The sequence below is a fragment of the Nerophis ophidion genome, linkage group LG09 (assembly GCF_033978795.1).
Source record: "Nerophis ophidion isolate RoL-2023_Sa linkage group LG09, RoL_Noph_v1.0, whole genome shotgun sequence".
NCBI classification, from domain to species: domain Eukaryota; kingdom Metazoa; phylum Chordata; class Actinopteri; order Syngnathiformes; family Syngnathidae; genus Nerophis; species Nerophis ophidion.
This window is the reverse complement of record NC_084619.1, coordinates 9562632-9587084: the sequence shown is the minus strand read 5'-3', so window position 1 is coordinate 9587084 and position 24453 is coordinate 9562632. Positions and strand designations below refer to the sequence as shown.

At 41.6% G+C, this 24453-nt stretch overlaps 1 protein-coding gene across 2 annotated transcripts in view; it reads right to left on the bottom strand.

Annotated features, from left to right (window-relative positions):
* zgc:171482 (zinc finger protein) overlaps positions 1-24453 on the bottom strand; it is a 323915-nt gene that overhangs the window by 179806 nt on the left and 119656 nt on the right. For both annotated transcript variants that reach the window (XM_061910222.1, XM_061910221.1), the window contains exon 2: positions 3515-3631. In XM_061910222.1, the coding sequence (XP_061766206.1) occupies positions 3515-3625 (111 nt within the window). In that variant the 5' untranslated portion in view covers positions 3626-3631. The remainder of the gene's footprint in view (positions 1-3514; positions 3632-24453) is intronic.

Here is a 24453-nt window from a genome sequence, read left to right as displayed (position 1 = left end):
ATGCCTTGCATTCACTTGTGTGTGTGTGTAAACGCCGCATATATTGCGTGACTGGGCCAGCACGTTGTAAGTATGGAGGAAAAGCGGACGTGACGACAGGATGTAGAGGACACTAAAGGCAGTGTCTTTAAGGCACGCCCCCAATATTGTTGTCAGGGTGGAAAATTGGGAGAAACTAACATCCACTGTATTGATACCAAGTATAATAGCGAATCTAGTCGACACCACAATGATTACATCGATATTTGTTTATCGTCACAAAGTCTTTAATCTTTGTATAAGAAATGTTTGTTATGTTTATTAACTCAGGAAATACACTATACTACCAAAAGTATTTGGGCACACATCCAAATGACCAGAATCAGGTGTCCTAATCACTTGTCCGAGCCACAGGTGTATAAAATCAAGCACTTAGGCATGGAGACTGTTTCTACAAACAATTATGAAGGAATTGGTCACTCTCAGGAGCTCATTGACTGTGCACCAGTCAGTGCACAAAGCAAGGTGCATAAAGACCTGGATGACACTGTCTGGTGTGGATGAACTTGACTGGCCTGCACAGAGTCCTGACCTGAACCCGAAAGAAAACCTTTGGGATGAATTGGATTGCAGACTGAGAGCCAGGCCTTCTTGACCAACATCAGTGCGTGACCTCACCAATGCTTTTTTTCGGAATTATGGTCAAAAATTCCTATAAACACACTCCGCAACCTTGTGGACAGCCTTACCAGAAGAGTTGAAGCTGTAATAGCTGCAAAAGATGGACCGACATCATATCATATCAAAATCCTACTCAGTGGCCTAGTGCAGTGGTTCTCAAATGGGGGTACTTGAAGGTATGCCAAGGGGTAGGTGAGATTTTTTTAAAATATTTTAAAAATAGCAACATTTCCAAAATCTATAATAAATCTATTTATTGAATAATATTTCAACAAAATATGAATGTAAGTTCATAAACTGCGAAAATAAATGCAACAATGCAATATTCAGTGTTGACAGCTAGATTTTTGGTGGACATGTTCCATTCATATTGATGTTAAAGATTTATTTTTTTGTCAATGTTGATGATTACTTCTATGTGTAGAAATCTTTATTTACGATTGAATCACTTGTTTATTTTTCAACAAGTTTTTAAGTTATTTTTTATACATTTTTATTTTATATTTCCGTTCGTACAAGTGTCACTTTGGTTATTGATATTAAAACCTGCTCCTACCTCCATTCCTGCCTGCTCCTGTCCTTAGCATCGAGAGGTGAAACTCCTCGCGCATCCACGATGCGTCCACAACGTAACAGTTAAAGCAGACAACATTTAGCTGTGTGTGTGCGTAGCGCTCATACTTCCTAAAAACCCGTGACGTCTTGCGTACACGTCATCATTACACGACGAAACTCCCGGGAAATTTAAAATTGCAATTTAGTAAATTAAACTGTGTTGCAATGTTAATATTTCATCATTGATATATAAACTATCAGACTGCGTGGTGGGTAGTAGTGGCTTTCAGTAGGCCTCAAAAGTCCAACACAAACTCCTGTGGTAAACTTTTCCATGTGGTATGACATGGATGGACTGCCGTCGGTTGGTCTATCCATCCATCCATCCATCTTCTTCCGCTTATCCGAGGTCGGGTCGCGGGGGCAACAGCCTAAAAGCAGGGAAACCCAGACTTCCCTCTCCCCAGCCACTTCGTCTAGCTCTTCCCGGGGGATCCAGAGGCGTTCCCAGGCCAGCCGGGAGACATAGTCTTCCCAACGTGTCCTGGGTCTTCCCCGTGGCCTCCTACCGGTTGGACGTGCCCTAAACACCTCCCTAGGGAGGCGTTCGGGTGGCATCCTGACCAGATGCCCGAACCACCTCATCTGGCTCCTCTCGATGTGAAGGAGCAGCGGCTTTACTTTGAGTTCCTCCCGGATGGCAGAGCTTCTCACCCTATCTCTAAGGGAGAGCCCCAAACTCATTTCGGCCGCTTGTACCCGTGATCTTATCCTTTCGGTCATGACCCAAAGCTCATGACCATAGGTGAGGATGGGAACGTAGATCGACCGGTAAATTGAGAGCTTTGCCTTCCGGCTCAGCTCCTTCTTCACCACAACGGATCAGTACAACGTCCACATGACTGATGGTTGGTCTATTTGTCGACATATTCCAAGGTTGTGCGTTTTGGCTCATCCAATTAGTGTAGTCCAGATCGCGATCGACTGGTTGATCTCGGAGGGTGTGTCGGTCGATCTCAAGCCAGGCATTAAAAAATAGACATAAAAATGAGCAATCATCAATCATACCAAGACTTCACTTTTGTCAGTTGTTTGACATTCTCGGCACCCGAGGATCTTGTGAGATGACGCTGGCTGCTGCGAGCTCATATTTAAGAAAAAAAATCACTAACAGGGCGGACGCAGAGAAACACATTTTATTTCTACTGTCAAAACTCCAAAGACCGACTGCACAGTTCCTGTCTTCACCATAAAAGACCTGTTTCATCCTGCCTGTGCTAACAAAATAAGAGTCTCAGAAAGCTAGCGTGCACAAGCTAGCAAGCTACGGAGTTTGATGCCAATGTATTTCTGCCCCGCCCTCAGCGACCGCTTTCTCACTTGCTTGCCCACCCGCACAGTCACTGACGTCACTCACCTGCTGCCAGACATTAAAGGGCCACACACATATGCTACTCTCATAACAAAGTGTTTAAAAACGAGTGTGCAAGTTGGACAAATGAGATGCCAAATCCAACCACTTTCATGTGGTATTGGACAGAAAGGAGGGCTTTTTTTTCTTCCTCCATTTGAAAATGTGGACGTTATCAGCACCACTGTCTAATTCCAATCAATGCAAGTCATCAGAATCAGGTAATACACCAACTTATATTCTTGTCTTCATGAAAGAAAGGAATCTATGTGTGTTAAACATGCTTGTATTATCATTAAACACCATTAACTTGCTAACAAAAATGTCTCTTTCATAAATAAATAAATATAAATTATAAACAGGAATGAGGTAGATCTCCTCGACTTGGTCAAGTGAAAAGTGTGAGCGCCCCTGGTGTCGTCGCTACACACGCACGCCGCCGTTGTCCTGGCTCGCTCTCTTGCAGATAAGTGCTTGTTCTGATTAGTTTCCTTGTTAATCCCAATTGTGCCTTGTAATCAAGAAAGACCCCCAACGCATGCATGCATGTGTGTGTACGTATGTTTAAATATAGCACGGGGATGATTATTTAATGGCCATTCATTGGATTACTCTTAGGGAGTCTGCTGAGAGGTAGAGCCCATTAAAACAAATAGTGTCTATGCTTGTTTGTGCACCATTGCCAACCATTACCATGCTGCATTAAGTCTATGGATAATGGATGAGAACTGTTTGTCTGGACAAATAAGCTCGATACCAAAATTTGCCTGCCAAAGCAACATTTTTTTTTTTTTTCCAGTTTTGTCCGTGCGTTCCTTTTTGTTTTATTCGCTCGGCTTGCAAATGAGGCACGAAGAAGAAACAGCCAGGAATGATAAGAACACTCACCTCATAGTGTGCCGTGCGCTGAGACTCAGAAATGAGCTGGGCGTTGCAGATGTTGCAATAACTCTCTGTGAACAAGCCTCCGTCCACCACGCCCGAGGACTTCATCTTCATCGGAGACTGCATGCAAAAACAGCAAAAGCGTGATTAAAAAGTGTGCTGTGGATGCAGGAAGTTTCACACATCTATTATGACACTGTCTCCTCCTCGGGGTTATTTTAGATGCAGCCTGGGCGGACAATCCATCCATCCATTTTCTACCGCTTATTCCCTTTCGGGGTCGCGGGGGGCGCTGGCGCCTATCTCAGCTACAATCGGGCGGAAGGCGGTGTACACCCTGGACAAGTCGCCACCTCATCGCAGGGCCAACACAGATAGACAGACAACATTCACACTCACATTCACACACTAGGGCCAATTTAGTGTTGCCAATCAACCTATCCCCATTTTCTACCGCTTATTCCCTTTCGGGGTCGTGGGGGGCGCTGGCGCCTATCTCAGCTACAATCGGGCAGAAGGCGGGGTACACCCTGGACAAGTCGCCACCTCATCGCAGGGCCAACACAGATAGACAGACAACATTCACACACTAGGGACCATTTAGTGTTGCCAATCAACCTATCCCCAGGTGCATGTCTTTGGAAGTGGGAGGAAGCCAGAGGGAACCCACGCAGTCACGGGGAGAACATGCAAACTCCACACAGAAAGATCCCGAGCCTGGATTTGAACCCAGGACTGCAGGAACTTCGTATTGTGAGGCAGACGCACTAACCCCTCTTCCACCGTGAAGCCCGGGCGAACAAACATTTCAGGCAATGTCCTACCTGGTGTTATTTGTCGTCATGGCTCCTTTTCAGGACGTAACCAAATGTGTTTTTTTAAGGCCAATCACAATTAACCAGTTAATTAATGTGATTATTCACCCAAAAAAATGATGGCATTAATTAAGGATGTGGGGCAAAAAATCGATTCGAATACGTTGTTCGATTCGGAATTTTTTAAAAACAAAATCGCTTTTGGGGCGGCGTAGCTCGGTTGGTAGAGCGGCCGTGCCAGCAACTTGAGGGTTGCAGGTTCGATTCCCGCTCCCGCCATTCTAGTCACTGCCGTTGTGTCCTTGGGCAAGGCACTTTACCCACCTGCTCCCAGTGCCACCCACACTGGTGTAAATGTAACTTAGATATTGGGTTTCACTATGTAAAGCGCTTTGAGTCACTAGAGAAAAGCGCTATATAAATATAAGTCACTTCACAATTCACTTCACTTTTTTTTTTTATCAATCCAACAAACCACTACACAGTAATACCATAACAATGCAATCCAATTCCAAAACCAAACCTGACCCAGCAACACTTAGAACTGCAATAATCATGAGCAATTGAGAGGAGAAACACAAACACGACACAGAACGAACCAAAAGTGTCATGCCTGTAAATCAGGTTTATTTTTGGTCTTTATAGCAGGTCTCGTACCTGCGTCTTCTGGATCAGTGACTTTTCCGCTCACTTTACACAGCGGTTTACAATTTTTAATCTTTACACACAATAATCATTTAGGATGCCACCCGAACGCCTCCCCAGGGAGGTGTTTAGGGCACGTCCAACCGGTAGGAGGCCACGGGGAAGACCCAGGACACGTTGGGAAGACTATGTCTCCCGGCTGGCCTGGGAACGCCTCGGGATCCCCCGGGAAGAGTTAGACGAAGTGGCTGGGGAAAGGGAAGTCTGGGTTTCCCTGCTTAGGCTGTTGCCCCCGCGACCCGACCTCGGATAAGCGGAAGAAGATGGATGGATGGATGGAATCATTTAGGCTTTGCAGCCCGTATTTGCAATACTCTTCTCGAGTCCTTCTCGGATCTGGCTTTTCAGCACGCTCCTCTCCGTGTCGTCCGTCCTCCTCCGTCACGGTCTCCCGCGCGGCTAATATAGGAACAGGTGATTAGATAACTCGTTCCAGCTGAGATTATCCACTCACCTGTCAGCTGCTTCATGACCGATTTCTGCACACACCCCGCCCGCAGGGAACCCGCGGACCACGCCCCCTGCCACAATCATGTTTTGTTTTGTTTTTGGACTCTCGCTTCACGTTTTGCACTTCCTGGTTTTGTTTGTTTGTTTCCATGCCAACCCATTAGTTTCCACCTGGTCCCCTTAGTCACGCCCCGATCCACAGCCTCTCACACCTGGTTCTAATTACCACAGCAGTATTTAAGTCATTTGTTTTCTTTTCCTCGGCCTGGCTTCTTTACCTACTGGACTGTGTTGAATACCCATGTTGCACCTCCTTCATGCCCTCGTCCATAGTTCCATGCCGTGTGTTAGGCTTGTGTGGCATTGTAATGCCGGATTCGGTCCTCCGTGGATGCGTCAGCAAGAACACAGCAAAAAGGTAAGAACTAAGGGATTTATTAAACGAAAGGAGCTATGAACAAAAACACTGGTACAAATAGAAAAGGCAAATAAAAGCGCTAGCATGAAAAGCTAGGTCAAACTAACCAAAACACAAACATTTGGCACAAAGGCACACAAAGGGAAACACAAAACAACTAGTGTGAAAGCTAGGAATAAAATAAAGCTTAGCGTGAGAGCGAGCGAAATCGAGAGTGAGAGACAAGTCATAGACAAAAGTATGTGAACAAACTAAGATCCGACAATGAGTGAACAGAAAAGGCTGGCTTATAAAAGGTGGTGATTAGTAAAGACAGGTGTGCTGGAAAAGAGAGTAGCAGCTGAAACTAATGAATGACCATGGAAACGAACAAAACAGGAACTAAGCATGTCAAACCGCAGAGCGATATAAAAATGGAACAAAAATAACAATATGGTGATGATCAAGTTTTTGTATTCATGCCATTGTGCTAGTTTTGTTTATAGTTCATTATTATTCATGCCTATCGAGCAAGTGTTTTTGTTTCATGTTTGTAGTTTGCAGCATTTATGCTAGTCTTTTGTTTGTTCATAGCCAAGTGTCTGTACCTCCTTGTGAGCACCCGTAGTTTGTTTATTTTTTATTATAGTGTTTAAATAAACAACGATCTACTCACAGTCACGTCTCGCCCGTGCAAATCATTCTCTGCATCAAAGAAACAACTTTAATACAAACCCAGTTGTGACAAAAATGATCAACAACAGTATCAATATTAGTTATAATTTCAGCATAGCAGTGATTAAAAATCCCTTATTGACATTATCATTAGACATTTATAGAAAAAATAATAAAAAAGAACAATAGTGTCACAGTGGCTTACACTTGCATCACATCTCATAAGTTTGACAACACACTGTGTCCAATGTTTTCACAAAGATAAAATAAGTCATATTTTTGGTTTGTTTAATAGTTAAAACAAATGTACATTTATTCAATCAGTTGATAAAACATTGTCCTTTACAATTATAAAAGCTTTTTTAAAAAAAATCGACTACTCTGCTAGCATGTCAGCAGACTGGGGTAGATCCTGCTGAAATCCTATGTGTTGAATGTTGAAAACAACAAGCCAGTCCTTTAAAGCAGTGGTCCCCAACCACCGGGCCGCAGAAGAATTTTTGATTCATTTTTATAAAAAAAAAAAAAAAAAAAAAAACTTTATTTATATATATATATATATTTTTTTTTTATTAAATCAACATAAAAAACACAATATACACCTACAGTTTGTACACCAACCACAAAACCCTCCATTTTTCATGACAAAAACGTCCCTTTTTCATGACAAAGAAAAAAAAAAATATCTTTATTTATATATATATTTTTTTTATTTTTATTAAATCAACATAAAATTACAATTTGTGCTCCGACCACAAAACCCTCCCCTTTTCATGACAAAAACGTCCCTTTTTCATGACAAACCAAAAAAAATAAAAAATCTTTATTTATATATATATATATTTTTTGTAATTAAATCAACATAAAAAACACAATATACACCAACCACAAAACCCTCCCTTTTTCATGACAAAGAAAAAAAAATTAAAAAAAAAATCTTTATTTATATATATATATTTTTTTATTAAATCAACATAAAATTACAATTTGTGCACCAACCACAAAACCCTCCCTTTTTCCTGACAAAAACGTCCCTTTTTCATGACAAAGAAAAAAACAACCTTTATTTATATATATATTTTTTTTATTAAATCAACATAAAATTACAATTTGTGCACCAACCACAAAACCCTCCGTTTTTCCTGACAAAAACGTCCCTTTTTCATGACAAAGAAAAAAAAAATCTTTATTTATATATATATTTTTTTTAATTAAATCAACATAAAATTACAATTTGTGCACCAACCACAAAACCCTCCCTTTTTCATGACAAAACCCTCCCTTTTTTATGACAAAGAAAAAAAATTAAAAATCTTTATTTATATATATTTTTTTTTTTATTAAATCAACATAAAAAACACAATATACACTTACAATTTGTGCACCAACAACAAAACCCTCCCTTTTTCATGACAAAGAAAAAATAATAATCTTTATTTATATATATATATAGATATATATTTTTCTTATTAAGTCAACATAAAATTACAATTTGTGCACCAACCACAAAACCCTCCCTTTTTCATGACAAAGAAAAAAATAAAAAATAAAAAATCTTTATTGATATATATATATATTTTTTTATTAAATTAACATAAAATTACAATTTGTGCACCAACCACAAAACCCTCCCTTTTTCATGACAAAAAAAAAAATAAATATATATCTTTATTTATATATATATATTTTTTTATTAAATCAACATAAAAAACACAATATACACTTACAATTTGTGCACCAACCACAAAACCCTCCCTTTTTCATGACAAAGAAAAAATAATAATCTTTATTTATATATATATATAGATATATATTTTTCTTATTAAGTCAACATAAAATTACAATTTGTGCACCAACCACAAAACCCTCCCTTTTTCATGACAAAGAAAAAAATAAAAAATAAAAAATCTTTATTGATATATATATATATTTTTTTATTAAATTAACATAAAATTACAATTTGTGCACCAACCACAAAACCCTCCCTTTTTCATGACAAAAAAAAAAATAAATATATATCTTTATTTATATATATATTTTTTTTTATTAAATCAACATAAAATTACAATTTGTGCACCAACCACAAAACCCTCCCTTTTTCATGACAAAAAAAAATAAAAAATCTTTATTTATATATATATATTTTTTAATTAAATCAACATAAAATTACAATTTGTGCACCAACCACAAAACCCTCCCTTTTTAATGACAACAACGTCCCTTTTTCATGACAAAGAAAAAAAAATAAAAATTTTTTATTTATATAGATATATATTTTTTGTAATTAAATCAACATAAAATTACAATGTGTGCACCAACCACAAAACCCTCCCTTTTTCATGACAAAAACGTCCCTTTTTCATGACAAAGAAAAAAAAAAAATCTTTATTTATATATATATATATTTTTTGTAATTAAATCAACATAAAAAACACAATATACACTTACAATGTGTGCACCAACCACAAAACCCTCCCTTTTTCATGACAAAAACGTCCCTTTTTCATGACAAAGAAAAGCATTGGGGAAAAGGTTGGGGACCACTGCTTTAAAGGACTCTTTGAAAGGAATGGTTCTTACTTCAACGCTTGCATCCCTTTCTGCATTTTCTTTCTTTAACATCTACATATTCAACAGAGATATCTTTTAATCCACTAACAACTGTGTGCGTTCGCCCAATTAAAATGTTGTTCAACATCCTACTAAATTAACCAAATTAGGCGAAGCGACCGTAGCAAAGAAGTCTTCAGCAAGACTTGCTGCTGAGGAACCAGCCTTGTCAGTTTTATCCAAGCGGTTCAAACCCACCGAGACCTGGGAAGCCCAATGGAGACCACCATTGCGGATTCCTAACAGCCTGGTAGCAGAGATTCCCTTGTAGAAAAAAAAAAAAAGGTTTAATGATGTCCTATGAGCTCCCGTGTTCAATTTTCCACTCTCTTCATTATGTCTGCCCCGCAGTCTCGTATTCTGACAGACCTAGGGTGAGTAACGGGTCTTTCGGGAATGGTCCAGGAACATCAGGTGCTAAAGTAGATTAGATCTTTGCCCCAAAGGAAGATCTAGATCCAAGGTGTTTACAGGGCCACAATGATGGTCAGGGATCGCCGCCACGGTTAGTGGAGGCCGGTACGCCGCAAACGTGGTCTAGAGAATCCGTTAGCGATGGTATCCGACAAAATTGACTAGCTGGCGACAGGGAGCGGAAGTCTTTATCTCACGTCAAGTGTATAATTACTTCTCAGCCATGCGGGACGGCATCACCTCGGTGCGCGTACATAAACACATGCTTGGGGAGGCTTTTAATTACCCCTTTTCCTCATGACTTTAGTGCGCCCTGGACCTTTCAATTAACTGCAGATGTGCTGTATAGACACTTCCTCCATTATCTGACTTTAAATGCTGAAATCAAATAGGCACGCGGATTAGAGATGCGCGGATAAGCAATTATGTCATCCACAACCGCATCACTAAGGTCGACATCCACCCGAACCAACATTTTATCAACACCGCAACCGTCCGCCACCCGCCCGTTATTATATATCAGGGGTCAGCAGCCTTTACCACTCATAGATCTAGTTTGACCCGTTTCACAGAGCATAGAAGACAATGGGAGCCGCAAACATTCTCGCGACTGTTTGCTGGTGCTTATCCAGGTAACGAGAATAAGGGAGTGCTATGAAGCCATTGCCTTTGACACCTTCAACAACATGGACAAACCGCCAGTCCAGCAACATGTACAAGATTGAAAGGCATACTGGGTGACACAGAGTACACTGATGGATGTGATATAAACAATTTTAACACTCTTACTAATATGCGACAAGCTGTGAAGCCACACCAAACAAGAATGACAAACACATTTCGGGAGAACATCCTCACAGTAACACAACATAAATGCAACACAACAAATACCCAGGATCCTTTGCATCCATGACTCTTCCTGAATATATTTTACACCCCCGCGCCCCCAACCCCGCCCACCTTACCTACGCACGGAGGGGTGGGGTGTATAAAATAGTCAGGAAGAGTCATGGATGAAAAAGGATTCTGGGTATTTGTTGTGTTGCGTTTATGTTGTGTTACTGTGAGGATGTTCTCCCGAAATGTGTTTTGTCATTCTTGTTTGGTGTGGCTTCACAGCGTGGCGCATATTAGTAAGAGTGTTAAAATTGTTTTTATCACAACCATCAGTGTACTCTGTGTCACCCAGGATGCCTCTCAGTCGTGTGGAAGCCACATTTAACGTGTTGCTGGACTGGCACGCAGTTTCTACATGTTGTAGAAGACGTCAAAGGGAAAAGATTCATAGCACGCCCTAATTCTTGATAACTAGGTGACCACCAGCAGATATTCGCGAGAATGTTTGCGGCTCCTGTTGTATTCTTTACTTAGTGACACGGGTCAAAAATGGCCCTTTGAGTAGTAAAGGTTGCCGATTCCTGAACTATGTATATCAAATATTTCCAAGTGGTTCAACCGCCACCCGCCCGAATCTATTTACAATCAAATTTTTCGTCATGTCACCCGCCCGACCTGCGGTTTATCCGCGGACTCCGTGGTTGTGACCGCAAACCGCGCATCTCTATCGCGGATACTTTTGTGCTACCGACTTTATTATCAGCTTTTGCTGAAAAATGCTCCGTATGGAAAGAAAAAAGAAGTCACAGATAAGCTATGCACAATGGAGACAATTTTAGGCAATCTCTACTTTGGTCGAGGGCCCCTGACATTTAAAGGGGAACATTATCACCAGACCTATATAAGCGTCAATATATACCTTGATGTTGCAGAAAAAAGACCAAATAGTTTTTTTAACTGATTTCCGAACTCTAAAAGGGTGAATTTGGCGATGTAAAAGCCTTTTAAATTGTTCACTGTCGGAGCAATGACGTCACAACATGACGTAAAAACGTGAAGCAATCCGCCATTTTCTCAAAAACATTACACGCAGCAAGTCAAATCATCTCTGTTATTTTCCGATTTTTCAACTGTTTTCCGGTACCTTGAAGACATCATGCCTCGTCGGTGTGTTGTCGGAGGGTGTAACAACACTAACAGGGACGGATTCAAGTTGCACCAGTGGTCAAAAGTGGCAAGAAATTGGACGCACATTTTTACCGATGACAGCTATGGTACGACAGAGATGGCAAGAATCTATGGATATCCTGCGACACTCAAAGCAGATGCATTTCCAACCATAAAGAGAAAGAAAAACAAAGGTGAGTTTTGTTGATGTTATTGACTTATGTGCTAATCAGACATATTTGGTCGCGGCATGACTGCAAGCTAATCGATGCTAACATGCTATTTAGGCTAGCTGTATGTACATATTGCATCATTATGCCTCGTTTGTAACTAAATTTGCGTCCAGCCTTTCCCTCCATCCACATTTAATGCCAAACAAACACTTACCAATCGACGGATTCAAGTTGCACCAGTGGCCAAAGGATGCGAAAGTGGCAAGAAATTGGACGCACATTTTACCGACGACAGCAATGCTATGACAAAGATGGCAAGAATTTGTGGATATCCTGCGACACTCAAAGCAGATGCATTTCCAATGATAAAGTCAACGAAATCACAAAGGTGAGTTTTGTTGATGTTATTGACTTATGTGCTAATCAGACATATTTGGTCACGGCATGACTGCAAGCTAATCGATGCTAACATGCTATTTAGGCTAGCTGTATGTACATATTGCATCATTATGCCTCGTTTGTAGTTATATTTGCACCCAGCCTTTCCCTCCACCCACATTTAATGCCAAACAAACACTTACCAATTGACAGATTCAAGTTGCACCAGTGGCCAAAGGATGCGAAAGTCGCAAGAAATTGGACGCACATTTTACCGACGACAGCAATGCTATGACAGAGATGGCAAGAATTTGTGGATATCCTGCGACACCCAAAGCAGATGCATTTCCAACGATAAAGTCAAAGAAATCACAAAGGTGAGTTTTGTTGATGTTATTGACTTATGTGCTAATCAGACATATTTGGTCACGGCATGACTGCAAACCAATCGATGCTAACATGCTATTTAGGCTAGCTGTATGTACATATTGCATCATTATGCCTCGTTTGTAGCTAAATTTGCATCCAGCCTTTCCCTCCACCCACATTTAATGCCAAACAAACACTTACCAATCGACGGATTCAAGTTGCACCAGTGGCCAAAGGATGCGAAAGTGGCAAGAAATTGGATGCACATTTTACCGACGACAGCAATGCTATGACAGAGATGGCAAGAATTTGTGGATATCCTGCGACACTCAAAGCAGATGCATTTCCAACCATAAAGTTAAAGAAATCACAAAGGTGAGTTTTGTTGATGTTATTGACTTATGTGCCAATCAGACATATTTGGTCACGGCATGACTGCAAGCTAATCGATGCTAACATGCTATTTAGGCTAGCTGTATGTACATACTGCATCATTATGCCTCGTTTGTAGCTAAATTTGCATCCAGCCTTTCCCTCCACCCACATTTAATGCCAAACAAACACTTACCAATCGACAGATTCAAGTTGCACCAGTGGCCAAAGGATGCGAAAGTGGCAAGAAATTGGACACACATTTTTACCGACGACAGCTATGGTACGACAGAGATGGCAAGAATCTAAGGATATCCTGCGACACTCAACGCAAACACATTTCCAACCATAAAGTTAAAGAAATCACAAAGGTGAGTATTGTTGATGTTATTGACTTATGTGCTAATCAGACATATTTGGTCACGGCATGACTGCAAACCAATCGATGCTAACATGCTATTTAGGCTAGCCCTATGTACATATTGCATCATTATGCCTCATTTGTAGCTAAATTTGCATCCAGCCTTTCCCTCCACCCACATTTAATGCCAAACAAACACTTACCAATTGACAGATTCAAGTTGCACCAGTGGCCAAAGGATGCGAAAGTGGCAAGAAATTGGACGCACATTTTACCGACGACAGCAATGCTATGACAGAGATGGCAAGAATTTGTGGATATCCTGCGACACTCAAAGCAGATGCATTTCCAACGATAAAGTCAAAGAAATCACAAAGGTGAGTTTTGTTGATGTTATTGACTTATGTGCTAATCAGACATATTTGGTCACGGCATGACTGCAAACCAATCGATGCTAACATGCTATTTAGGCTAGCTGTATGTACATATTGCATCATTATGCCTCGTTTGTAGTTATATTTGCATCCAGCCTTTCCCTCCACCCACATTTAATGCCAAACAAACACTTACCAATCGACGGATTCAAGTTGCACCAGTGGCCAAAGGATGCGAAAGTGGCAAGAAATTGGACGCACATTTTACCGACGACAGCAATGCTATGACAGAGATGGCAAGAATTTGTGGATATCCTGCGACACTCAAAGCAGATGCATTTCCAACGATAAAGTCAAAGAAATCACAAAGGTGAGTTTTGTTGTTGTTATTGACTTATGTGCTAATCAGACATATTTGGTCACGGCATGACTGCAAGCTAATCGATGCTAACATGCTATTTAGGCTAGCTGTATGTACATATTGCATCATTATGCCTCGTTTGTAGCTAAATTTGCATCCAGCCTTTCCCTCCACCCACATTTAATGCCAAACAAACGCTTACCAATCGACAGATTCAAGTTGCACCAGTGGCCAAAGGATGCGAAAGTGCCAAGAAATTGGACGCACATTTTACTGACGACAGCAATGCTAGGACAGAGATGGCAAAAATTTGTGGATATCCTGCGACACTCAAAGCAGATGCATTTCCAACGATAAAGTCAAAGAAATCACAAAGGTGAGTTTTGTTGATGTTATTGACTTATGTGCTAATCAGACATATTTGGTCACGGCATGACTGCAAGCCAATCGATGCTAACATGCTATTTAGGCTAGCTGTATGTACATATTGCATCATTATGAATCATTTGTAGCTAAATTTGCATCCAGCCTTTCCCTCCACCCACATTTAATGCCAAACAAACACTTACCAATCGACAGATTCAAGTTGCACCAGTGGTCAAAGGTGGCAAGAAATTGGACGTACATTTTACCGACGACAGCTATGGTACGACAGAGATGGCAAGAATCTATGGATATCCTGCGACACTCAAAGCAGATGCATTTCCAACCATAAAGTTAAAGAAATCACAAAGGTGAGTTTTGTTGATGTTATTGACTTATGTGCTAATCAGAAATATTTGGTCACGGCATGACTGCAAGCTAATCGATGCTAACATGCTATTTAGGCTAGCTGTATGTACATATTGCATCATTATGCCTCGTTTGTAGCTAAATTTTCATCCAGCCTTTCCCTCCACCCACATTTAATGCCAAACAAACCCTTACCAATCGACGGATTCAAGTTGCACCAGTGGTCAAAAGTGGCAAGAAATTGGACGCATATTTTTACCGACGACAGCTATGGTACGACAGAGATGGCAAGAATCTATGGATATCCTGCGACACTCAACGCAGACGCATTTCCAACCATAAAGTTAAAGAAATCACAAAGGTGAGTTTTGTTGATGTTATTGACTTATGTGCTAATCAGACATATTTGGTCACGGCATGACTGCAAGCTAATCGATGCTAACATGCTATTTAGGCTAGCTGTATGTACATATTGCATCATTATGCCTCGTTTGTAGCTATATTTGCATCGAACCTTTCCCTCCACCCACATTTCATAAAGAAATACAATCATGTGTGCTTATGGACTGTAATCCTGCAGACTGCATTGATCCATATTGATATTTAATGTATATATTGTGTTTTTTATGTTGATTTAATAATATATACATATTTTTTTTAATTCTTCATTTATTTTTTAATTTCTTGTGCAGCCCCGGTACCAATCGGTCCGCGGCCTGGTGGTTGGGGACCATTGAGTTAGGGCACCTCTAAAGCACCGGAACCATTAAAAAAACAAAAAACGATTTGACGCTGGTATTGGCTAATATGTCAACAATACCATACGATTCAAGCTGTACTTTGACTCCAAGCTTCATTTCTAAAGCATTGGTTCTTAAATGTTTTACCACCTCAGAAAACACACTCTCCAAGTACCACCATAATGACCAACATTGAAATACAGTAGCGCAGTAGGCCTAAATATCGGTGTCGGAGCTTGGTCCGCATTGCTGGCAGTAAGTCGGACACGTTTCCAGTGAGGGTTGGACTCCGCCAAGGCTGTCCTTTGTCACCGATTCTGTTTATAACTTTTATGGACAGAATTTCTAGGCGCAGTCAAGGCGTTGAGGGGTTCCAGTTTGGTTTTTGCAGATGATGTGGTCCTGATGGCTTCATCTGGCCGGGATCTTCAGCTCTCACTGGATCGGTTCGCAGCCGGGTGTTAAGCGACCGGAATGAGAATCAGCACCTCCAAGTCCGAGTCCATGGTTCTCGCCCGGAAAAGGGTGGAGTGCCATCTCCGGGTTGGGGAGGAGACCCTGCCCCAAGTGGAGGAGTTCAAGTACCTTGGAGTTTTGTTCACGAGTGGGGGAAGAGTGGATCGTGAGATCGACAGGCGGATCGGTGCGGCGTCTTCAGTAATGCGGACTCTGTATCGATCCGTTGTGGTGAAGAAGGAGCTGAGCCGGAAGGCAAAGCTCTCAATTTACCGGTCGATCTACGTTCCCATCCTCACCTATGGTCATGAGCTTTGGGTCATGACCGAAAGGATAAGATCACGGGTACAAGCGGCCAAAATGAGTTTGGGGCTCTCCCTTAGAGATAGGGTGAGAAGCTCTGCCATCCGGGAGGAACTCAAAGTAAAGCCGCTGCTCCTCCACATCGAGAGGAGTCAGATGAGGTGGCTTGGGTATCTGGTCAGGATGCCACCCGAACGCCTCCCTAGGGAGGTGTTTAGGGCACGTCCAACCGGTAGGAGGCCACGGGTAAGACCCAGGACACATTGGGAAGACTATGTCTCCCGGCTGGCCTGGGAACGCCCCGGGATCCCCCAGGAAGAGCTGGACGAAGTGGCTGGGTAGAGGGAAGTCTGGGCTTTCCTGCTTAGGCTGCTGCCCCCGCGACCCAACCTCAGATAAGCGGAAGATGATGGATGGATGGATGGATGGAGTAGGCCTAAATATTTATCGCAAACAAGGCAGAGGTTAATATTTTTGGCCACTGTAACATCACGCACAGTTTGAATAGTAACACTGTGTTTGAATATTTAATCAAGTGATGAGTTGGCATACCAGTAAATGGCGCCTGCATACAACTAGTAAAAGCATTTGAGTCCCATCTTAAAACTCATTTGTATGCTCTAGCCTTTAAATAACCCCCCCTTTTAGACCAGTTGATCTGCCGTTTCTTTTCTTTTCTGCTCAGCCCCCCTCCCCCTGGTGGAGGCCACGGATGAAGTGCCGGCTGTCCAAGGTCAGGACCCGGGGTGGACCGCTCGCCTGTGCAGCGGTTGGGGACATCTCTGCGCTGCTGACCTGTCTCCGCTGAGGATGGTCTCCAGCTGGCCCCACTATGGACTGGACTCTGACTATTATGTTGGATCCACTATGGACTGGACTCTCACAATATTATGCTAGATCCACTCGACGTCCATTGCAACCGGTCGGCCCCGCAGCTGCGGTCCTCTCCAAGGTTTCTCATTGTCCCACTGGGTTGTGAGTTTTTCCTTCCCCTTATGTGGGATCTGACCCGAGGATGTCGTTGTGGCTTGTGCAGCCCTTTGAGACACTTGTGATTTAGGGCTATATGAATAAACATTGATTGATTGATTTAATGATTGAGTTTTATCATAATTTAGAGAATTACTGCTTTATCTAGAAGTGTTTTAGAATAGTGGACTCCTATGTAGGAGTGTCTCTTTGACTATTGCAGGGTTTTTCAACCTTTTTTGAGCCGAGGCACATTTTTTGCGTTGAAAAAACACAAATGCACACCACCAGCAGAAATCATTAAAAAACAAAACTCAGTTGACAGTAAAAAATGTTGTCGCAATTGTTGGATATGACTTTAAAGCATAACCAACTATGTATCACTATAGCTCTTGTCTCAAAGTAGGTGTACTGTCACCACCTGTCACATCAAACCCTGACTTATTTGGACTTTTTTGCTGTTTTCCTGTTGCCTTGCGCTCCTATTTTGCTGGCTTTTTCTCTCGTTTTTGGTATTTTCCTGTAGCAGTTTCATGTCTTCCTTTGACCGATATTTAGAATAGATTAGAATCAAATAGACTTTATTGTCGTTATATTTGCATTTAACAAGATTAAAGACTCCAACTTAAGGTGCGGTTGTGGGAACAAATCTGGAGTAAAACAAATAACACAAGAGGTAATAAAGGAAAAACTAACAATTGTAATAAACAGACTACTATCCAATAAAAATAACAAGCAATCCTGTACAATATACAAAACACTGTAGAAATACAAAATACTGTACAATATACAGAACAAGACAAGAGTACCGAAGTAATAAATAACAATCGGTGTCGGACGTATTGCACAGTAGGATTTCCCGCATCTACTTTGTTTTAGCAATCAAGAATACTTATGTTGTTTGTATCCTTCTTTGTGGGGACATTGTTGATAGTCATGTCATGTTTGGATGTACATTGTGGACGTCATCTTTGCTCCACAGTATCAATCAATCAATCAATCAATGTTTACTTATATAGCCCTAAATCACTAGTGTCTCAAAGGGCTGCACAACCCACTACGACATCCTCGGTAGGCCCACATAAGGGCAAGGAAAAACTCACACCCAGTGGGACGTCGGTGACTATGATGACTATGAGAACCTTGGAGAGGAGGAAAGCAATGGATGTCGAGCGGGTCTAACATGATACTGTGAAAGTTCAATCCATAATGGATCCAACACAGTCGCGAGAGTCCAGTCCAAAGCGGATCCAACACAGCAGCGAGAGTCCCGTTCATAGCGGAGCCAGCAGGAAACCATCCCAAGCGGAGGCGGATCAGCAGCGCAGAGATGTCCCCAGCCGATACACAGGCAAGCAGTACATGGCCACCGGATCGGACCGGACCCCCTCCACAAGGGAGAGTGGGACATAGAAGAAAAAGAAAAGAAACGGCAGATCAACTGGTCTAAAAAGGGAGTCTATTTAAAGGCTAGAGTATACAAATGAGTTTTAAGGTGAGACTTAAATGCTTCTACTGAGGTGGCATCTCGAACAGAGTACTGGAGCCCGAACGGAAAACGCTCTATAGCCCGCAGACTTTTTTTGGGCTTTGGGAATCACTAATAAGCCGGAGTCCTTTGAACGCAGATTTCTTGCCGGGACATATGGTACAATACAATCGGCAAGATAGGATGGAGCTAGACCGTGTAGTATTTTATACGTAAGTAGTAAAACCTTAAAGTCACATCTTAAGTGCACAGGAAGCCAGTGCAGGTGAGCCAGTACAGGCGTAATGTGATCAAACTTTCTTGTTCTTGTCAAAAGTCTAGCAGCCGCATTTTGTACCAACAGTAAGTCTTTGCTGTCGTCCAGCATTCAGTTCTTTTTTTGTTTCGTTCTGCATAGCCTTCCCTAAGCTTCAATACCCTTTCTAGGGGCACTCGCCTTTTGTATATTTTTGGTTTAAGCATTAGACACCTTTGTGGGGCGGCATAGCTCGGTTGGTAGAGTGCCCGTGCCAGCAACTCGAGGGTTGCAGGTTCGATTCCCGCTTCCGCCATCCTAGTCACTGCCGTTGTGTCCTTGGGCAAGACACTTTACCCACCTGCTCCCAGTGCCACCCACACTGGTTTAAATGTAACCTAGATATTGGGTTTCACTATGTAAAGCGCTTTGAGTCACTAGAGAAAAGCGCTATATAAATATAATTCACTTCACTTTTTACCTGCACCCTGCCTCCCACTGTTTCCCACATCTACAAAGCAATTAGCTACCTGCTTCAACCTACTGATATGGAAGAGTTTTACACGGTTACTCTGCCGAGCTCTAGACCCCACCGACACTCAACAACAACACATCATTTGCAGGCTAGAATTACTGGTTTGCAAAAAAAATATTTTTAACCCACATCAGTGGAATTAGATCATCTCCCACGGCACACTAGTGGTTGAAAAACACTGGACTTTTGGGAGGCGCACACCATGCAGTCCGTGCCCCGGTTCGCTCGGAAATGATCCCTGCCTCACTGCTCCCCTCTGGCAGCGCTATTAATCCTTTTGCAGGTTCACCTAAGGAAACCTTGTGACAACTTTTACTACCCCTGGATTGTCATTTGATTGTCATTTTGGCCCTCTGCCAGACCCAAAGCAGACCCCGGCGGGGCCGATCTAAGGACTTCACTGAACCATCCAAGCTTTTCCATGTTTATTTCTTCGAGTGTTTTTACCATTTTCTTTAATGGGGAACATTATCACCAGACCTATGTAAGCGTCAATATATACCTTGATGGTGCAGAAAAAAGAACATCTATTTTTTTAACCGATTTCCGAACTCTAAACGGGTGAATTTTGGCGAATTAAACGCCTTTCTGTTTATCGCGCTGGAGGCAATGACGTCAGAATGTGACGTCGCCGAGGTAACACACCCACCATTTTCCTTTTCAACACATTACAAACACCGGGTCTCAGCTCTGTTATTTTCCGTTTTTTTGACTATTTTTTGGAACCTTGGAGACATCATTCCTCGACGGTGTGTTGTCGGAGGGTTTAACAACACTAACAGGGAGGGATTCAAGTTGCACCACTGGCCCGAAGATGCGAAAGTGTCTGCCGCCAGACCCCCATTGAATGAAGATGGATAACCTGCAAATGCATTTGCAACGATAGTCAACGAAATCACAAAGGTGAGTTTTGTTGATGTTGACTGCCAGCTAATCGATGCTAACATGCTATTTACCGGCGGTGCTAAAGCAGACATGGCACAGAGATGTATGGATAACCTGCAGATGCATTTGCAACGATAGTCAACGAAATCACAAAGGTGAGTTTTGTTGATGTTGACTGCCAACTAATCGATGCTAACATGCTACACTAATCGATGCTAACATGCTATTTACCGGCGGTGCTAAAGCAGACATGGCACAGAAATGTATGGATAACTTGCAAATGCATTTGCAACGATAGTCAACGAAATCACAAGGGTGAGTTTTGTTGATGTTGACTGCCAACTAATCGATGCTAACATGCTACACTAATCGATGCTAACATGCTATTTACCGGCGGTGCTAAAGCAGACATGGCACAGAGATGTATGGATATCCTGCAGATGCATTTGCAACTATATTACGTTTCCTTCCACCCACATTTAATGCGAAACAAACACTTACCAATCGACGGATTTAAGTTGCTCCAGTGTCAAAAGATGGGAAAGTCCTGATCGTTTGGTCCGCACATTTTACCGGCGATGCTAACGCAGCTATTCGGCCATGTTATGGGTATGAATAGCGTCAATAGCTATTCGCTCAATAGCTTCAGTTTCTTCTTCAGCACTTTCATACTCCAACCATCCGTTTCAATACATGCGTAATCTGTTGAATTGCTGAAATCCGAGTTTGAATCCGAGCTAATGTCGCTATATCTTGCTGTGGTATTCCCATTGTTTGTTTACATTGGCAGCACTGTGTGACGTCACAGGGAAATGGCCAGTGTCTTCGCAGAGAGCCGAAAATAAGGCACTTTAAAGCTTTATTTAGGGATATTCCGGGACCGGTAAAATTTTGAAAAAAACTTCAAAAAATACAACAAGCCACTGGGAACTGATTTTTATTGTTTTTAACCCTTTTGAAATTGTGATAATGTTCACCTTTAAGGTGGAAAAAGTCGAAAAACGACATCTGTTGATTTGTGGGGGAAACCATTAGCTCAATGTAAAGATTAACGTCCGATACGTCAACTATGCAGGAAAACTAAATGAAACAGATCGGACAATGAAAATCCTAGTGATGGACCACGGACCAGGATCATTTGCGGTCTGAAAAACCTTGAGTTTCGCTCGACATTTAACGTTTAAACCAAATGAAAAGATAGACTGACAGCAGGACGGCGTGCTTATCTTCCGCATATCTATGTCACTTGTGAATATGCCAAGCGAGACGTGAGCGGAGGGCTAATTAATGGCGTCGATCCGTTGGGTGGGAATTGTGGAAAAGCATGACCGACAAAGCAGAACGATGAAGAGACGGATCGCGGAGGAATTAATGAAAGTGGGAGAAAGATGCAAGGCGATAAGAAGAGACGGTCACGTGTTGCGTGTTTGCAATTTTAATTGACTTAAATCCCAGCGGAACAGACTGCTTGTCGCTGAGAATGTCATTTTATTGCAGCATTAGGAACACTTTCGGAACCGGCAGGAACCGAAAGCTGGGTACAATTTATGTTGAGAAGCTTCTCAATTCATTGTGTTGCTCATATTCTACTGAAAAGTAATAGTTTTGGCTCCTATGGTTATCATCAAGGTCTGAAGCTATCCATTATCTTAGTAGTAAAAATAATCTAAAAAAATTAAAGATGCTTCAATAATTGATTTTTAATTGAATCGTTGCTCCTGAATCGTAATCATAATCAACCCAACTCTATCTTTGAGTACTACATATTGTAGCTGTTAAGTGGAATGCACCTCAAGTTATACAATCCTCAATCCGTCCAATCTTTTTTGTAGAAATACAGTATGTACAAAACCCAAAACCAGTAAAGTCGGCACGTAAATTGTAAATAAAAACAGAATACATTGATTTGCAAATCTTTGTCAACCTATATTCAGTTGAATAGACTGCAAAGACAAGATACCTAGCGTTCGAACTGGAAACCTGTGTTTTGTTTCGCAACATGTTTGAAAAAAAGACTGAGAAAATTTAGGAATGCTCATCAAACACTTATTTGCAACATCCCACAGGTGAACAGGATATTTGGGAACAGCAACGGACAATTCGGACTGCAGAAAAGTTTATCGGTGTGTCAGGTTCAAACACTGATGACATCTATTAAACAGACAAGAAGCAAGGAACCATGCAGAGACAGAGTTCAATTTAGCTCATGAGGAGAACGTACGGCGCTGCAGACTTTCTCGCCCTATGCTCTAAGTGTCACAACAAGGCTTGGACGTGGATTGTTTCCTCGATGCAGATAAGAATCAGCATGAGTGCGGGCGGCGTGGACGTGAGTACATGGTTGTTTATTTAAACACTATAATCAAAAATAATCAAACTAAGGGCGCTCACAAGGAGGTACAGACACTTGGCTATGAATAAACAAAAGATTGATTGATACTTTTATCAGTAGATTGCACAGTTCAGTACATATTCCGTACAATTGACCACTAAATGGTAACACCCGAATAAGTTTTTCAACTTGTTTAAGTTGGGGTCCACGTTAATCAATTCATGGTAGACTAGCATAAATGCTGCGAACTACAAACATGAAACAAAAACACTTGCTCGATTGGCATGAATAATAAATAATAAACTATAAACAAAACTAGCACAATGGCATAAATACAAAAACTTACACGGCATGGAACTATGAAGGAGGTGCAGCATGGGTAGCGTGTGTGCGAGTGTGAAAATCCCAGACTGATGAACAGAAAGTAAAATCCTTAAATAGTAGCAGTGGTAATGAGAAACAGGTGCGAGAGGCTGATGATCGGGGCCTGACAAGGGTAAACTTATGAGTAGCTATGGTAACAAAACAAACCAGGAAGTGAAAAGACAAAACTAAAATGTCCCAAAAACTAAACATAACCTGACCAAAACCAAAACATAAACTTACAGGCATGACACTAAGGTTTAGCTCCCGCGTCCCTATTTTTATTCAGAGTTCCATAGTCAACATCACTGAGGCCGCCTCTAAAAGGAGTGGTCACATATATTATGCAAAGCAGGTCCAGGACGCACAGTACGCTTCGTCTGCGTGTTGTCATCCTATCTTCGTCGAGGTCCTTGAAGTCTCTGCTTCGTCTGCGTGCGATCATATTTTCTTCGTTGAGGTCCTTGAAGTCCTTAGCTGTTAGCGGGCTAAAACAAAGATATTATCTGTGGCTGAGGCCACCACTCAGACAAGAAGTTTTGTCCTTGCATAGATTAGAACAAGTCTAACTTGAGCACAATAGCTAATAACTAAAACAACAGACTTTAAGCATACTAAAGTTAAAGTGATAATATATACATAATTATTCTGACAGGTGTCGACAAAGTTCCCTGCATCCAGGACTAATACTAATAATAGATTGAGTCAGTGCAGACCCCTTCACACCCTGGTCACAAACTTTTTCAACTCTTCCCCTGCGGCATGTGTTACACATCCCTGTACGCCAAAATTACTCGTCATTAGAACAGTTTCTTCCCACAGGCCATCAATCTGATGAACTCTGGAACTAATCCGTCACTAGTAAATGTACCAACCCGTGTTCACCACTGCACTATCATTTGCCTTGCACATATTGTTTATTTTAGTACTTGTTTATATTTTGTTAATTTTTCAAATTTTTTTATTTTATATTGAAGAGGTGATCACAGCCTACCAAGTCAAATTCCTAGTGTGTCAGGACTTCGTGGCCACATGCGTGGACAGCACCTTTTAGCTCTTTTTTTCCAAAATTGTGTACACTACTGAATTGGGGTCTTATGGCCGCTTATGTGGACACTTATACTGCCATCTGGTGGTGTCAGAAGAGTATAACATACAATGGAATTTGTAAAAAAAATTGTAAAAATAAGTGTGACGCTTTGCTGGCATCGCGGCGTAGTTGCGTTCTCTCGTGGGTGCAGCGGAGATGGAAGGTAAGGATGATGATTTATTTAACACTACAAAAACAGGCTACGAACAGAAAACACTTGCACAAGACACTAAAGACAAAACAAACAGAACTAGCATGGGAGCTAGAAGGAACTAAAGGCGCTAGCATGTAAGCTAGGGAAACAAACAGAGGAATTGCGTGGAAGCTAATGAATACAAAAAGTCTTTTACCACAA